General features: G+C 36.5%; 1 protein-coding gene across 5 annotated transcripts in view; it reads right to left on the bottom strand.

The window, feature by feature from the left end:
- The window catches only part of TCF12 (transcription factor 12), a 379535-nt gene that overhangs the window by 229800 nt on the left and 130381 nt on the right, over positions 1–19354 (bottom strand). For 4 of the 5 annotated variants that reach the window (XM_065900482.1, XM_065900475.1, XM_065900446.1 and 1 more), the window contains one exon: positions 1516–1589. The exons of the other annotated variant lie outside the window; for it this stretch is intronic. In XM_065900482.1, the coding sequence (XP_065756554.1) occupies positions 1516–1589 (74 nt within the window). The remainder of the gene's footprint in view (positions 1–1515; positions 1590–19354) is intronic. 5 annotated transcript variants of the gene reach the window in all.

Genomic DNA, 19354 nt, shown 5'->3' with positions numbered 1-19354 from the left:
TAATTTCAGGAACATGAAATATATAAATGTTTGGATATATTATTATGGTCTCTTCTCCTAAAATCCTATTCAGTACTCAAGTAGAAAAACACTGAAAGCTTGAAAGGGAAGTAAGGTACTAAGGCACCATTTAATGTATATTAAGAAATAACATGTTATCACACAGTAACTCAAGGCTCTGAAAGAAAATAATCCAGTATCAACTAGTATTGTCCTCTAATACATAAAATCCCTACTTCAAAATCGAAACAGGAAACCTATCTTTCCTATTCACAATATTATTCAAAAAATAAAGAAATTTTAAAGGTGGAAGGAAATTTGGATATCAACCAGTTTACCCACAAGATAAAATATCACGTCCAAGATTAAGTAGCAAGTTCAAAGTAGTGTCGATAGTAGATCCTGTGATACCCAGGACAGTGCTGTTTACACTACAACTCAGCTTTCACAGCACTGATTTGACAGAAGGAAACACTAAAACCCATGTTTAACAGTCTCTCTCTACAGTTTCCTGGATTCCACAGGACTATCCCAGTTCTTCTCCCAAGTATTTAAAATAAATTAAACATATTTACAGCCAAATATAATAGCAAAACCCATATTTTAGTAAGTATTTTCACTCAGCATTTTTCAATGCAAAACAGTGTAACCCATATGGAGACTATGAATTCCAATCACATTATTCAGGTTTTCTTCCACTTAAACCAATTTGCTTCTAGAGTTAAGTGCCCATAAATTTTATGCTTGTCTATTCTCTCTTGGTTAATTCTGAGAGAAATAAATAGTTCATTATTCATTCAAAGTATGACCTTTTGGAAAAGGTAGCTCTTAACCTCATCAATTTACTGCAGAATCTGGGGGCACAGCCTTTAATTTTATTGTCAATTCTTTGGTCTAATTTTCAGTCTTTCAGTCTCATTTTTTTAAGTTTTGGGGAATTTTTTGTTCTTTTAATTTCTGGAAAAGGCTCTAAACTTTTAACCTTTCATTGTATAGCATGTTAGCTTGCTCCTATTTTCTCTTAACTGCCAACCAAGAAATGTCATCTGTTGTATCTGTTTTGATATGCTTCCAAGAGACAGGGCTATAGAATCCCTGATACAAATCGCTGATGACTACTATAGCAAGAATGTGAAAGGGGAGACTAGAAGCTGGTCCTTTGAGAGCTCTCAAGGCAAATAAACAATACAAGAAGAAAAATGACTATGTTTAGAGATTACTTAGTGAGGCATTTCAAGCTCTTCCAGCTTTAGTGAAGGATATTACAAGTAGTTGAGGTGTAGAAATAACATCAAGAATATTTCTTTCATTGTAGGACATAAAATGAACTCCCATAGTATGACAGTTAAGGGAAAGAATTAAAGCTACCATGAAGGTACTGGGTATTCTAATATATTCCCATAAAATACATTAATCTTCACTTCTCTTAGGAAATAGAACTCACATATGAAAGAACTTACTTATTCTGCCAAATTATCTTTATAATTTTAATCAAGGGTTGATGAGCAAACTTACTCTAGATGAGTCATAAGAGGGGCTTGGTTGACCACTTGTTCCCCAAGATGTTGTACCTCCTCGTTCATCCATACCTAAGGAGAGAAGAAAGTAAACAATATAAATCCAAGAGGATACAATGATGGGTTTTGTTTGGTATAGCAGATAATACAATTCAGTGGGTGGTATCTGCATTTGATTGGAACTGGCTGTGTATCAATCCTTACCTCAGAAACCTGCAGAAATAAGTTACTTGGGAGTATCGTTATCACTGCTCTATACAATGCCCTACATACATTGCCAATGTAGGTCTTTGGAGATTTTTGAACAGAGCATAATCTAGGTCTCTCCACCTGTCTCCACCCACTGCTACTTCTAAGAGTAGATGAATGCCCCACCCCCAACTTTCTAAAGTTTAGTACTGCCTCCATGAATATACGAAGTGAATAAGGGTTAGAAAATGAAGCAAGTCAAACAAGTGCTCGAGTTAATAAAACTGGTTTCTATCAAAGCACTGAGTAGCTGTTCTTAATTGAAGACATCAAACTAAATCAAACTATATCAAACCATATCAAATCAACATTAATTATATCAAAACTAATCAAAATGATGTGACAACTCATCCTAATAAAATCTCCTCTAAAATCTGATTCTAAATGAGGAGGTCTATTCTTAAGAAAATTGCAAAGGAAGACTCAATGTGACAAGGATAAATTACCATTAACAACAAAACAGTTCACTATCCTCCTTAATGTTCCTTCTGAAGCTTTGGCTCTATTATTTTCACCTTCCAATCAATCCCCAGAAAAATCTGAAAGAGTTGGAGATCTCTCAATCCAGCCATTTCTCCCTTTTCTGTTTTGAAGACCAGCCTTTCTCATCCTTGACTCCTAACAGGGTACACTTTCCCAGCCCCTTCTGAGACTCTTTCTATGATGAAATACAAATGGTTGACTTTTTTTTGTTTCATTCTTGCATGAGAAAACTCTAGATGTTACAAAAACAACATGCTGTTAAGTTTAGAACCTCTTTTTCTTCAAAAAAATTCCTTGAAGTCTTCTGTGATTTAGATGAGAAGTGGTCTGTACTAAGTTAAATGCTGCAAATTCTCCAATAACTAGCCACGATTCCCAAGGCTCTTTCATAGGGACCAAATTGCCAACTGAAGGACTAGGTGACAAAAGCAAGGAAAGGAAGTCAGTACCCAAAGTAAAATACACTAATTACTAATTCAGTTAGTAGGACCCTAATTTATTCTTTTTATGAATCTGTACTTCCTATATCAAAAACAGTACACAGAAAAGATGGGTACCTACTATAAACAACACACTAAGCACAATTTCAAATGAATCAGAAGCTTTAAAAACACACAGATTATATGTAAAAACAAAATAAAAACAACAACAACAAAAAGTGTTTTTGTTTTGTTCATTCTTGGAGAATTCTTATTGAAATTCTAGATTTAAGAAAGATTCTGGGGCTTCCCTGGTGGCGCAGTGGTTGAGAGTCCGCCTGCCGATGCAGGGGACACGGGTTCGTGCCCCGGTCCGGGAAGATCCCACGTGCCGCGGAGCGGCTGGGCCCGTGAGCCATGGCCGCTGAGCCTGCGCTCCGCAACGGGAGAGGCCGCAACAGTCAGAGGCCCGCGTAACGCAAAAAAAAAAAAAAAAAGAAAGATTCTACAAGTCTGGGGAGTATCATGTAAAAACACACTTTGTTACTAAATATTTCTCCAGTATCCAGTTACCTGTGGTCTATTTTCCAAGCATTTTCTTTGCAATCAACACTGTAGAATAGCAGATAGGATTGCAATGAGACCCAATCCAAGACAAAGACTACTATCAATCTACAAAATCCATTAATATAAAGCTACTTACGAAACTGCAAATAATTTTAGGAAAAGTTTTATTTAAAAATATCATACTTCCCATTTGTAACCTTTTTCCTAAATGAGTTATATTTTTAAAATATCATATATCCAAAGTAAAATGCAAAAGTAAATTGGCTCCTGAAAGCAGGGTCTCAAATATTTGCACACCCATGTTCATAGCAGCACTATTTACAATAGCCAAAATGTAGAAGTGACTTCAGTGTCCATTGACAAATGAATGGATAAACAAAATGTGGTATATACCTACAGTAGAATATTATTCAGCTTCAAAAAGGAAAGAAATTCTTACACATGCTACAACCTGAGGACATTATGTTAAGTGAAATAAGCTAATCACAAAAGGACAAATAGTATATGGTTCCACTTATATGAGGTACCTAGAGTAGACAAATCCATAAAAAGCAGTGGTGGGCCTGGGGGTGGGGAGTAAACATAACTTTCATTGATTTAGAACATACAGTGCAAACTTATTTTGATGATCCTATTTCTAATGAAAATAATTCATTTTATGACTCTGAATTGCCTTTTATCAAATAATTAATAAATATGGGGTCTATGTGTTATTTTAAATACATATGTAAAAGAAAATAAATGGGTATCTGCTATAGAAAACATCTCAGACAAAATTTTAAGTGATAAATGAAATTCTGTGAAAACACATACTTAATTCTTATCAAGTGATACTAATTACTTCCACAACATCAAAGAAGAGCAAAGATTAATTAAATAAAATTGTAATTAATTAAGCCACCAACTAAAGAGTACTACATACCAATGATACAAGACATGTAGAGGGCTCAAAGGATGCTACAGAGTAACAAGGATCTGGCTAGGGTTTAAAAGAGCTCTACAGCTTTATTGTTAATGTATCTAGACTCTGAGCAGAAGATCGTGGCTGGCACTGACAAAGGCAAGAGTCATCCTTTAGCATCAACGACTCCTTTCTGCTCAACACAATGGCTGTACAAACATAGAATTATGACAGGAGTAATAAACTTTCCAAAGCTTCAGCCACAAGACCAAGGTAACCAGGAAAAAAGAAATTACCCACAGAAAATAAACAATACAGAAATTATACAAATTGATCAAAATCTGAAAAACAATGTATCAACAAGAAAATATACCACAGTTGCAATACAGTAATTAGGAGGAAAACATTTCTATTAAGATATGTCTGAATCACCACTGCCATATATTTTTCTTTCCTTCCGATTTCTAGTCTACATATGCCAATTCAACAATTTTTGAGATGCCAGTGCCTCAACTTACAGATTAAAACGGTAGATGTAACAGAAAGTTTAGGAATAATTAAGTAGCAGAAACACTTTTGAGTCTTGCTTAACTTTCTAATTAATCTATTCTATTTCTCTGCAACAAAATTAAAAGGGTTAACCAATAATTTAACTAATATAGAAATTTAAATTGATACTTTTAAAATCTTTTATATACAGAATCTCTTAAGTACCTGCTTTTCTGAATGGAACCAATTAAAATCCAATATATATTTTGATTCCATGTGCCTCATTTTAAAAGTCTTAATATTTTATTTAACATTTTTCAGTAAAGAACAAACATTAAATTTTAGACCGTATATCTAAAAACACTGGTTTGTGAATTCAATGGAACAATCTGCTTTCTTCTCTTGTGAAACATTTAATAGGAAAAGTAACTGAAAGCAAATCATAAATTACTACACATAAAGGCACTTCCCTAAGAGGCTGGGAGCCTGAAGAAGGAATACAAGGTGTAACCAAGTTTTTGAGATGTCAGAGAGCAAGACTCTTGGAGGAGCAAGTAAACTTAGCCAAGTAAAATATCTAGCATTACTTTCTTTCCTATGAAGGACTCAGGTACTACTTTGCCTGCCTCCTCTCTACTGCCACCATCTTTTTTGACTGAAAGTGCTCTCTTTCTTGAATCAGTATAAAATTATCTCACAGCTTCTATCCTTCTACTTCTTTCATTCTCCTAGCACAAAATCCTAGAGACTTCTCTAGGTTTTTAGCCATTAGCAAAAATTGGAAACATTTTTTTGGGGTACTGACTTTTCTATACCCTATACACCTGTTCCACACCACCCCCCCGCCAATCTGGGCCCCCAGGGGCTCAAAAAACAGTACAGGGTTTGTGTACATGAAGCATTATTCAAGCTTTGGTTAGGCTCAGACAAGACCTACCTGGAGGTAAAAGGGGTGAATGAGGAGTAAAGCTGCTGGCCAGCTCCTCTCCCACCTGCTACCACCAGACCTATCACCAAAGACTCTGTCACCCTAGACTACGAGGGTGAAGGGAGAAACACGTCTGGAACTGGAAAATATTTCAGGTACTGGTGGGGAGTCTAGAGAGCAGAGAAGTAATGAAAGGGAAAGCAGGGTGGGGGATACACAAAATCAAGAGAAGAGTAGTTAGGATATCCCTGCAGCAAAGCTATAAGAAAAACAAGTCAGGGCTTCCCTGGTAGTGCAGTGGTTGAGAATCCTCCTGCCAATGCAGGGGACACAGGTTCGAGCCCTGGTCCAGTAAGATCCCACATGCTGCGGAGCAACTAAGCCCGTGCGCCACAACTACTGAGCCTGCACACTAGAGACCGCGAGCCACAACTACTAAGCCCGCGAGCCACAGCTACTGAAGCCCGTGCGCCTACAGCCCGCACACTGCAACAAGAGAAGCCACTACAATGAGAAGCCTGTGCACCGCAATGAAGAGCAGCCCCCACTCGCCGCAACTAGAGAAAACCTGTGCACAGCAACGAAGACCCAATACAGCCAAAAATAAATTTAAAAAAAAAAAAGCTTTTCAGAAAAACAAGTCAATACAGCCACATTGCTTTGTATTATGCCTGAGAGTTATTCCTTGTGGAAAAGGGACATATATAAAGTTGGGAGGAACAGCACAGTGTATTGTATACCTCTCTTACTCTCTGTCTCTTTCTCTCTTTCATGCACATACACACAGCTTTTGGTAGCAGTGAAATCAGGTTTTTACTCTAGCAAATAAAATACTTCAAAAATATCAAATCCCAACACTGTTATAAATAAGGAAAAGATAATATACTTTGCAGGACTGCCATCTGCTATAGGATGATTCAATAGATGATTTGATAAAAGAAATCTGATTGGAGATAGCTATGTCAGATAACCAAAGCTATGGATGTGTCTCTTCAGTAGTTTCTTCACTCAATTTTATTCGTGGGCTAATGATATTCCTTTAGATCAGACTCAAAGGCTGCAATCAATTGTAAAACAATATACACCTAAAAACCCACCACTACCATTTTTTATTATATTTCTCAAATTTTAGATACTTATGAAATAAATCTACCAATGTGTTTTTCCAGAAATTCACTGTGAAACAGAATCAATTAGAATATAAAAGCAAATCCTTTGTTTTTATGCTACACATTAACGAAAAACAAAACAGAAAAGTTATGGAAATGTTGAAATTGTACGGAAATATAAGACCTGCTGCTTCATATGAAGTACATAACATAGGTTACAGAATTATTTATTTATTTATTTATTTTTTGCGGTACATGGGCCTCTCACTGTTGTGGCCTCTCCCATTGTGGAGCACAGGCTCCGGACGCGCAGGCTCATCGGCCATGGCTCATGGGCCCAGCCGCTCCGCGGCATGTGGGATCTTCCCAGACCAGGGCACGAACCCGCGTCCCCTGCATCGGCAGGCGGACTCTCAACCACTGCGCCACCAGGGAAGCCCCGGAATTTTTTTTTTTTTTTTTACCAAAAAATTTGAGATTCTGAAAAAAAATAAAAATAAAAAAATTTTTTAAATAAAAAATAATTTGAGATTCTGTAAAGTGAACTGTCAAATTAAAAAGTTTAACTCTTCTTAAAGTATGTAAGAAAATAAGACCAGTAAAAAGATTTAAAGGAATCACCTTTTTAGGTCATCTTTAAAATTAATCACAATTTCTATTTGGAATTGATGAGAACTAAGATTTTAAAAGTAGGGATATTCCAGTGCCAAAGTACACTAGAATAAGATAATTAAACATGACTAATTTCAAGAAAATGACTAATTTTGAAATTAACTTCCAAACAGTGATTTCGCTATGCTATTTTTATTAGCCACATCACTCTATATAAATGTCCTGTAAATATACAATTAAACAGGACATTCTAGTGATTTAATCAATGAAGTAAGAGTAGACGGTCAAAAGGAAATGGCAGGTCTATCTGTTTAGGAAAAATAAAAAACTGCCTAATGTCCAGGGATTGAAACTAAGTTCTCAAAGGGCAAGCAGGTATTTTGTACCACCTTGAGAACTATCTTTGTAGTGACCTGGTATATTGAGGATTTGCTCTGATTGTCTGAAGAGACATTCTAATAACCCTGTCAAAGCTCCTGAGCCATCTCCAAGCCTCCCCTAAACTATCTGGCTGTCAAATTTCTGGAAACAAGAAAAGGCCCTCCCAGGGCACCTAAAAGCAACTGTCATACTCCTCTGGAATCTAAACAACAAAGCCCTGCACCTAAACAACAATGCCAGATGTTTTCTTCCACAGAGGCACTAAAGAAGTCCATTCTAAAAAAGGCTGGATGCCTCCTCTCCAACTCTGGGTAAGTCTCAGCAAAAAATGTCCCTATTCAGTCTCTCAGTGATACAACCCCATTAGATTTACTTTATAAACATTTTCAAAATCTGACTATGACTCACTATTTTTATTTTATTTTATTTTATATTTATTTATTTACTTGGCTGCACTGGGTCATTTGTTGCGGCACATGGGATCTTCATTGTGGCATGCGGTATACCCTGACCAGGGATGGAACCCAAGCTCCCTGTGTTGGGAGGAAGGAGTCTTAACTGCTGGACCACCTGGGAAGTGCCTGACTCACTATTTTTAACATGATCATTTTAGTCTGAGCACCTCTGTATTATGGCAATAGCCTCCTAAAGAGTCTCCCTGCTTCTTGACCCTGTGACAGTGTGTATACTCTACATAGGAACTAGAATGACCTTTTCAAAACAACTCAAATCCTGTCAATCCTATGCTCAAAATCTACCCATCTCATTCAGTATTAAATCCACTGGTCTACAGTGTTTCATGGGTTCCACCTCCCACCTCTCTGACTTCATCTCCTACTATTCATTCTCTTAGATCACTCTTTTTCAACTACATGGACCCCTGTTTTTGCTCAAACACACTGAGCATGCTTCCTCCTTAGGGCCTTGCCACTTGTTCTTCCCTCTTCATAAAATGCTTCCTCCCAGATATCTGAATGGTTTGTTCCCCTAATTTCCTTCAGGTGTCTCTATTCAAATATCATATTATGGGGGGATGTTTACAATCTGTTTTTCCCCCCCAGTAGATTGAAAACTCCAGGAAAACAAGAGTGTCGTCTGTTTTGTTCAATATTTTATGTTTGGTGCCTGGAACAATGCCTGACACACAGTAGGCACTAATAAATATTTGTGGAAGAAATAAATGTATAAAGTGGAAATAATACATTCAGTTTAATATAAGTGGGGCTGAAACTGGTTCCCTATTTGTTAGCTTACCATTCTTCTTTAGAAATAATTGAAACCAATATTCTAAATAAATGAATAGTAGTTTAAAAATTCCAATGAGAAGCAGTTAGACTATAAATGACTCTATGAACTAGACAAGTAACTACCCCCAAAGAGAAAACATTATTTAAAAAGTGTTAGAGAAACCTAAATCCTCACTAGGCTTGGTGGCTAAACCACACACAGACGTTCCATATCACAGCTTTGAAATAACATCATTACATGTCCTAAGAAAAATCACTTTGCATTCACTATAGTACAGCCTAATGTACACTGCTATAAAAGGAACTCTAAATAAAAAATGTTCCAGAAGTTTCATGTAGTCAGCATGATGTTGGGATATTTACAAATGTGGTTAGAAATGCAATAATCTCTTAAATTTGTTCTTTTTTTTTTTTGTGGTACGCGGGTCTCTCACTGTTGTGGCCTCTCCCATTGCGGAGCACAGGCTCCGGACGCGCAGGCTCAGCGGCCATGGCTCATGGGCCCAGCCGGTCCGCGGCATGTGGGATCGTCCCGGACCGGGGCACGAACCCGTGTCCCCTGCATCGGCAGGCGGACTCCCAACCACTGTGCCACCAGGGAAGCCCTAATCTCCTAAATTTGGTAACACATCTTTCATATTCCCTTAACCACTCAGTTACCCATTGTATTAATTTCTATCTTGCCAATATTTTGAGTAACTATCCCTTGCTCTGATTCAGGTCCTCTGTATTGCTTATTCTTCTATTATGTTCCATGCCAATCCACAGTTAACACTGCCAGCACAATTATCTTGCCATAAATACAAGTTGGATCACATCCATTCACTTTTCAAATATGATCCTCTGCTGCCTCAGGAATAACACTCACACTCCTGAGGTGGCATTCTTCAAGGTGGCCTCAATCTACTTTTTTCAGCTTCAATACTGAATACTATATTTCTCAGAAAACTCAATGCTTGGGATTCCCTGATGGCACAGTGGTTAACAACCTGCTTGCCAGTGCAGGGGACACGGGTTCGAGCCCTGGTCCAGGAAGATCCCACATGCTGCGGAGCAACTAAGTTAGTGTGCCACAACTACTGAGCCGGCACTCTAGAGTCTGTGAGCCACAACTACTGAGCCTCTGTACCACAATTACTGAAGCCCACGCATCTAGAGCCTGTGCTCTACAACAAGAAAGCCCGCGCACAGCAACAAAGACCCAATGCAACCAAAAATAAATAAATTAAAAAAAAGAAAACTCAATGCTCCAGCCTCATAAAGACATTAGTTACTCCCCAAACATGCCAAGCCTTGTCACACATTCATATTCTACTCCTATTGCTTCCTAGTCCTAGAATATCCTCCCTTATCTTTTCCCCCACCTACTGAGTTTCTAATTTTGAATCAGCCTAAGATCGAATGTCCTCTCTTCTGAGAAGTGTTCTCCATCAACTAAGTCAATATTATTCACACTTCTTCAGAAAGTAATTTGCACTTACTTTGTCTTCAACATTGACATTTACTTTTCACGTATACCCTACCAATAAAACTTTATAACAGGGAACATACCTTGTTCATCTCTATGTACTTCTGGTACTTCACAGAAGTGTGGTATTTTGCATTCAAATGTCTAAGTGGCTGAGGCACATATAAAATTAGGGCATTCACATGACAGTCCGTCATAAGAATTCAGTTAACTAGAGATGGGTTAAAAAAAGAAATTCAAAGTAGAAGAGGGATGTCTAGCAATCTAAGTAGATCTCCAAGAATTAGTAAAATAATAATAATTATTATTATTTTAAAAGTATTATTTTTAAAAAGTATTATTTTTAAAAGCAGATTGCAAATATGCTGGAGGCAATCTCAAAACTGAACTAGTGAGTTCAGCTTCCGACATGATGTACTATGCTCCTACAGACAGCTACTATAAATTCTGGAGAAAAAATATAAATATAAAACAAACTACATAAAGACTCCACCTTAAGAGTAAACCTAAAGGGTCTACCAGGAGAATGAACAAAACCAGGCTGATTTTGGATGGGAATATAAACTTGGAAGAAGAGACCAGAATGAGTTTCTCCTTTTAACAGCTTTAGGGATCAGCACAAGTGAGTTTCCCATTTTAAAGCTTCATTCCGCAGGCAAGCAGCAGCCACAGCATGCAAGAACTAAAATTCCAATAGAAAACTTACTATCTTTCTGGATAGAAGAAAAACAGGAAAGAGCAGGACAACCATAATCACCAGAAAGTAAGGACAGAATCCCCAAAAGGAGAGAGGCAGAAAAGATGAGTCCCAAATTTTGGGCACATCTCTGCTCAAGTCTTTGGATGAACCCTGACGTACACATTCACAGGGCAGTTTGCAGTTGAGGCTGAAAGAATCAAATCAAATTGAGATTTGAGCAGCTGCTAACCTCAGGCAAGATAGAGTTTTCACTCTGAGTGTGATCCAATTAATGGCTCACTAAAACACAGAAATCAAAACTCTTTGGAGGAACATAAAAGAAACCAAAATTTCCACAAATAACATTCATAATATCTGTAACACAAGCCAAAACTCCTTGACAATGAAATGTGACCCAATCTCAAAGAAAAAGATAATCAAAAGAGGCCAACTTCAAGATGACACAGCTACTGAGATCTTCAGACAAGGGCATTAAACCAGGTACCCTACTATACCCAATCAAGTAAAGGACATATGCTTGTAATGAATGAAAAGACTGGAAATCTCACAGAGAAAAAGAAAACGCACACACATACACACAAAAAACAAATGGAAGTTTTAAAAATTAAAATATCTGAAGTCTAAAAAATAATTATTGGATGGGTTTAAGAAAGGAATGGAGATGACAGTAAAGAGTGAATGATTTTGATGACAGATCAACAGAAATAATTCAATTTGACAAAAAATTAAAAGAAAATAAACTGGGTCTTAGAGACCTAAAGGAAGATATTAAAAAGTCTAACATAGAGTCTAATAAGAGATGAGTGAGTCTAATAAATCTAATAAGAGAATAAAGAGACTAGGGTAGAAAAAATTTTTGAAGAAATAATGGCCAGAAAATTCATAAATGTGGTTAAAAGACACAAATTTACCAGTTAAGGACACTCTGTAAACCCAAAAGGATAAATATTAAGAAAATAGGATACCACAGTCAAATTTCTGACAACCAAAAATACAGAGAAAACCTTGAATGTGGACAGAAAAAGGACACATTACATACAGAAGAACGACAATTCAAATACTGCAGACTTGTCTTTAGAAACTATGAATGTCACCAGATGTGGAAACACATCTTTAAAGTACTGAGGCATGGGGATCTCAGCCAGAATAAAAATATCCTTCAAGAATGGAGATAAAATACATTTTCAAATAAAATAAAATTAAGAATTTGTTACCAGCAAAACTTCAGTACAAAATACTAAAAGAAGTTCTTCAAGCTGAAGGATATGTTATCAGAGAGAAACCTGAATCTTGAGGAAGGAAAAAAGAACATGAGAAATAGTAAATATAAGAAACTTTTTTTTTCATTTTAACTTCTTTAAAAGTTATTTATATAAAAATTGTAACATTCTCTCACAGGAGTTACAATGTATTTAGCTGTAATACATATGACAAATATAGCATAAAAGAAGGCAGGGGTGGGGATAAATAGACCTATAAGGTTACAAGATTTCTACATTTTATGTGAAAGGGTAGAACATTAACTCTAAATTGACTGGGAGAAGTTAATGACATATATAACCTGAGAGAAACTACCAAAGCGGAAAAAAATGCAGAGGCATCACTAACAAGCCAACCAATAAATTAAAATGGAGTCCTAAGAAATAGCCAAATCCAAAAGAAAGAAATACATTTGAACAAAATACAGAAAGAAAAAACAGAAAACAAATGAATTAGTACACCTTAATCTAACCATACAATAAAACATTCCATTTTTGTCTGAGGAGGAAGACAAACAGAGAAGCATCAACAGATACTACTCATTTCAATGAGAACACACCTCATTGCTCTGTGAGCTCACAAAGTTCATGCTGTTGCTCTTCTTCAGCAAGACAATTATATTTGGGTTTGGTGCGGGAAAAGAAAGATGAAAATATTACATTGCCCTTGCACATTAAACAAAAAACATACAGTACCACACCACTGTGAAAACTGCATACAGAAGTTTTTAGGTTGTTTATTTTTATAGTACCCATCAGGATCATAAGCCAGTACCAATAAAGCAGCTTCTGCATAAGTACATTTTGGTGGATTTTTGCTGATTACCTAACACAATTTGCTATTTAAAAACAGCTGTGTGAGCAATTACTATTCTTAATTCCACAAACAGTTCTATTCATTTCCTGTAATAAGGCCTGTGTACTCCCTGCGTTCAAGTCTTAGACCATTAATTCCTGTAATGGCAACACACTCTGCCTCTCTCAAAGGAACTCTGTAAAAATTTTTCCATCGTATTTTCCTCATATTTTAAAATCCCATCCTCATATACTCTTCAAACTCCCACTCATTTATTTCTAAATTCACAAAACAAAAATTTACATTGACTACCTTCACTCCTTTCAATTTATGCACTTACTCATTAATGAATCTCTTGATAGTATCTAGCCTCTTCCTAGACCACACCAGCAAAACCCAATGCCAGTCACAAAGAAGGCTCTCAGTAAACATTTGTTTATATGATAAAACTGAACTCTTTCATGTCATCAAAGGTTATTCTAATCATAAAGCATAAAGGCCCCTTCTTGGTCTTAATTTCTTAGATCTCTATTGAAGAGGTCTACAAATTTCTCCTATAAACAGCCGAACAGTAAATATTTTATGTCTGTGGGTCATACCCTCTCTTTACCAACTGTTCAACTCTACTACTGTAGCACAAAAGGAGTCAAAGGCGATATGTAAACAAATAAAGAGTAACTGTATTCCAATAAAACTTTATTTATAAAAACAAGTGATGAACCATGGACCATATTTTGCCTACCCCTGCTCTATGGCATCCAATACTGTTAACCACCTTGCCTCCCTGGGATTTGCTGACATTAACCTTTGGGCCCCTATTTCTATATATTAACACTTCCCCTTCTAGTGAAAAACTAAAAGTACCTGCTCTTCATTCCAAGAACTTCTCAATTTATGCTCTACCCCTTCAACTGCTCACTCAGTTTTATGATTTTGACTATCCCATCTGAATGATCAATTTCCAAATGCACACTCCCAGCTTTAAGCTCAGTTCTGTATTTTGCATCTTGAATCATCAAATTCCTGCTGGAAGCTTTCATTCAGCTCTCCTGCCATCATCTTAAACCCATATCTGAAACTAGACTTTTCACATACCATTCACTTCTTCCTCATATGCCTTTGGACCCTAATTATTAATATTTCTAATACTACAGGTAGTACTATAATAGTTCAGGTCAAACTGGCATCATCTTTGATTTTCTCTTCTCTTCTCCCTCCACTATCCCTATACTGAGTATTCTTTATGAATGTCTCCTGAAGTAGCTTTTCCACTCTACTACCACCTTTTTATTCTGAGCTTTCATGATATCCTACTTAGACTCTTTTGCTAGAGTCTCTCTGAATCTCCCTAAAACACTATTTCAAAATATTTAACCTAATAATAGCCTGCCATTGTAGTCTTCCTAAAACAAATCTTCAAAACATATTACCCCCAGATTTAAAAAGTAAACACTTCCAGTGCCCCACCACCAACAGAATTAATCCCAAATTCTTCAACCTGAAACTGAATATTTACTCCTCTGTTCCACAAATGTTTACCATCAATTGTGCTAGGTTTTGTCCCTCCTATGTTTAAAGCCTTTGAAAACCCAGTTACAATTGCCTCACTGCTTCCAACCCTAATAGCCAAAAACGCTAATTTCCTATTATGGCATACACAGTGTCATGCTCTAGGCACTGTTGATAGAGACATGCACAAGACACAGAAACCCTGCCCCTCAAGGAGCTGTCATTCAGTGTTTTGCATTCAAACTCTCAACTGTAACCATGAGGCACATTCATTGTACACAGCACTATTCATGAACACTTATTGCTCTTATTATTCCTCTTGGCACTTCTATCTCCTCTACACTTAATTCTTACTGATTTTATGCTTACTTTAAATTCCACCTCTGCTATAAAACATGACCAACCTCCTTAATCCTTACTAGGTCCTCTCTTTAATATTTATACTTATAAATCTACGTCGCACAGCACAGAAGTTATATTGTTCTTAAGAGAACACCATCCAACATGGGGTCTCAAATTAATTTAAGACCAAAGACCACATTCAGTCCTCATTCTGTTTCACCTCCAGTGCTAAATACATAGGAGACACTCAATGAAAAAGTTTTTGTATACAAAATGACACTGCTAATTAATATATGGACAGGTTTTCTAGTAACAGCTACAGCTTTTACTTACCTACTTACATTCACTTTCCCCAGTCCCACGATGAACAGTATGAGTTTGCAAAAGAGCATTCATAAGGGATACAACTGATGACCAAAGCACAGAACAAAGGTAACCACATCAAGAAGACACTCAAATGAAACACCTGACATTAGCTCAGAGCTCTAATGGAATGAACTAAAACTCTCTTGTTCATACTCACAGGTATTTATTACAGTAACATGTAAGCAAAAATTACTGCCATGTAAAGATTTCTAAATTTTATACTCTCATAATTAGTGTCTAGCCCTTAAAAAATTGAATTTAAGTAATTTAAAAACATCTACAACTTATGAAGGTGAATAATTACATCAAAACACTCCCCCACCATCCAACTTTTAGAGCTATTAAACTAGTTGAAAAAGTTGAACATTGCCTATGTAAATAAAGCATACCACTCTCTTCTTAAATTGAAGTATAGCTGACTTACAATATTGTGTTAGTCTCAAGTGTACAGCAAAGTGATTCAGTTATACATATGCTTTTTCTCAGATTCTTTTCCATATAATATCTTCTTTATCCATCTGGAATAAAATTATTCTGCAGTCTGTGGGTTGCCTACCCAGGGGTATGGGACTTAATTATATCATGAGTCCACTCCCCTACCCATTTCATTGTTGTCCCTTCTTCATGTCTTTAGTTGTAGAAGATCTTTTCTGGTAGGTTCTGTTCCTTTTCACTGATGGTTGTTCTGCAGATATTTGTGAATTTTGGTGTATTTGTGAGAGGAGGTAAGCTCAGTGTCTTTCTACTCCGCCATCTTGGCCCTGCCACCCATATCACTCTTGAAATCTCAGAGTATTTTTAGTTTAAAAGTAAAGGACTGGTTATCAAAATTATTTACCAGAAACTTAAAATTTATATTAAAAATCATCTCTATTATATAACAGAATATAATCTGGACAGAAAAATAAGATCTGCACCCCAAATCTTACATATTGCCTGTGGACATGGAAAATGATACACTTTGCAAAACTGGCAGCTTCTTAAAAGATAAAAACACATATATCCTTTAACACAACAATACTATTCCTAGGTATTTGTGCAAGGTAAAGTGAGAAAAAAGTACACCCACAAGGAGTCTTTTACATGAATATTAAGAATAGTATTCATAAGAGCTAAAACTGGAAATAATCCAGGTACCCATCAATAAAGAAGATGAATAAAGGAACTGTGGTTTATTCATTCAATGCAATACTGCTCAACAACACAAAAAAAAACAGACTAGTGGTGCACGCAACGACATGCACAAAATTTTGAAAACATTATGCTTAATAAAAGATACCAGATACCAAAGATTGATTTCATTTATATGTTGACCTACAACAGAAAAAACAAAATCATAGTCATAAAAATAAAGACTGTGGATGCTTCTCAGGTAGAGAGTTGACAAGGAAGGAGTAAAAGGGATATAAATGGGGTGAGGAAAATGTTTTATAAAACAACAAAATGTTCCTAAGTTTATTCAACTGAAAATAACAATTATAAACTGTGGAGCAAACTTTTAAAAACAACTGTTTAAAGACAAGGAAGAATAAACAAAAGGAGGCAAAAACTGAAAAGGATCTGATCAGTGAAAAAATATAACCAGACTCACTAGGTAAGATCCAAATCTTTATGATTTGTCTGATGAGGGCATTTCCCAGGCAACATGGCATGTGGTGGCTAGATAAGCAGAAAGCCACTATTTTCTTTGCTTAAGGAAGGAGCCAAAACATAGAATTTGGGAATGCCAGTGTGGCTGGAAATTAAGGAGGGAAACAAAGAAAGGAGAAAGCCACAGTTGGGTTTCAACTGCTGGGTACCAGGGAGGAAAGTAATTAGAGGGCTTGATAAATAATTTGAGCTTTCCACAGGCCTGCATTAACAAAGCATAAAATCAAGCCTCAAGATAACTGACCAAAAATGTTTAACTACTTACAAATAATGTAAATTCTTATTTGTTTTATAGAGCAAAAACAAAACTCTGCAGATGAAGAGAAACTAAAACCTCTATAACCCATCTTCTACATTGAAAAATATGAAATAAAAAATTAATAGATGTGTGGAGAAATTAAAATGTGACCTATAGTCTAGGAAACACATTCCATACAGCCACATCTCAAGATGACAGATGTTGGAATAAGCAGAAAATGATTTTAAAACAGCTATTAGGGCTTCCCTGGCGGCGCAGTGGTTGGGAGTCCGCCTGCCGATGAAGGGGACACGGGTTCGTGCCCCGGTCCAGGAAGATCCCACATGCCGTGGAGCAGCTGGGCCCGTGAGCCATGGCCACTGAGCCTGCACGTCCGGAGCCTGTGCTCCGCAACGGGAGAGGCCACAACAGTGAGAGGCCCACGTACCGCAAAAAAAAACAAAAACAAAAACAAAAAAAACCAGCTATTATAAGTATTGAAAGACTTTAAGAAAAAGATGGTCAAAATGAATGAACAGATGGAGACTCTCAGTAAAGAAAAGCTTTTGAAAATGGGAATTCCAGAATTTAAAATTACAATAACTGAAATAAAAAATCTGTTGAATAAGCTTAACAATGAACTGGAACCAGAAGAAGAAATGGTAAGTGACATTGAAGATAAAAAATATTGGGAAAAAAAGAGTAGAGCTTTAGCTACCTGTTAGACCATACTAAATGGTCTAAAATACACGTAATCTGAGTATCAGAAGGAGATGAGAGAAAAAATGAGGCAGATTATATATCTGGAGTAAAATTTGGCAAAAAGTTTCCCATATCAGTGAAAAACATCAACTTGTATGCAAATCTAATGAGCTCAGCAATTCTAAGCAGGAGAAATTTAAATACTAACAAAGCACAACTTGGAATGAAGAGTTTAAAATTTTAAAACAAGAAACATACTAGTACCATAGTCAAGTGATAGCTTTAGAAACAGTAGTGGGTACCAAAAGCAAATGATCCCCAATATTAGATATCATAAGAGAAAGAGACACTGACTTCTAAGGTATTCTTTGAAGTTCAAATAGACGTCTACACATGTGTGGCAAGGATGACATGGTGATTTGATATAAAAGCACTAGCCTGGCCTTTGCTGAAGCAATAGAAAGCAAACATCTGTAAGTTTTTTCCTTTAGGGGCTTCCCCTGTGACGCAGTGTTTAAGAATGTCTGCCAATGCAGGGGACACGGGTTTGAACCCTGGTCCGGGAAGATCCCACATGCCGCGGAGCAACTAAGCTCATGCACCACAACTACTGAGTTTGCACTCTAGAGCCCGCGAGCCACAACTACTGAGCCCGTGTGCCACAACTACTGAAGCCCGCATGCCTAGAGCCCGTGCTCTGCAACAAGAGAAGACACTACAATGAGAAGCACGCGTACCAAAATGAAAAGCAGCCCCCACTCGCCACAACTAGAAGAAAGCCCACGCGCAGCAACGAAGACCCAAAGCAGCCAAAAATAAATAAGATAAAATAAATAAAACATTTTTTAAAAATGTGTAAAATCCAAGCCTTACCTTTCCATTACCTTTCAAACATTATCTATTCCTACAATCAATATCTCTCTTTTTCCAATTTTGGGACTGGCAATATGGAATAAAATCAATGATTATTACTAATGCAAACATCACAATGCTATCATATATTTAAAATAATAATGCTTTGAAAAACTGTACAAAGAACTTAAAGAAAGACTGTTCATATGATTAATTCTTTCAGAGGTTCCTGAGAAATTAATGCATAAAAACTTCACCGTAAAAGTGAAATGCTATTTTAAATTAATATAAAATTAAGTGAATTTTATCATATTATGAGCATATTTGGTCTTATGTACATAAAACTGTAAATTTGTGGGTTCCTAGAGAAGAATGGGTACATACGTAAGTCAAATAAACAGCAGCATAACAATGTTAGGTTGGTACAAACCGAAATGATATAATAAAAAAAACTATCCAAATGATAGAGAGTGCATGATTTTTGTAAAACAGGAAAGAGAGCTCGGTCTTTCACCATGGTTTAACTTCAGTGGAAGAATATGAGTGGTGGCTTAAGGTTGGTAAATTCTT

This window comes from Phocoena phocoena, chromosome 2 (genome assembly GCF_963924675.1).
Source record: "Phocoena phocoena chromosome 2, mPhoPho1.1, whole genome shotgun sequence".
NCBI classification, from domain to species: domain Eukaryota; kingdom Metazoa; phylum Chordata; class Mammalia; order Artiodactyla; family Phocoenidae; genus Phocoena; species Phocoena phocoena.
This window is presented reverse-complemented; position numbering and strand designations above follow the sequence as displayed.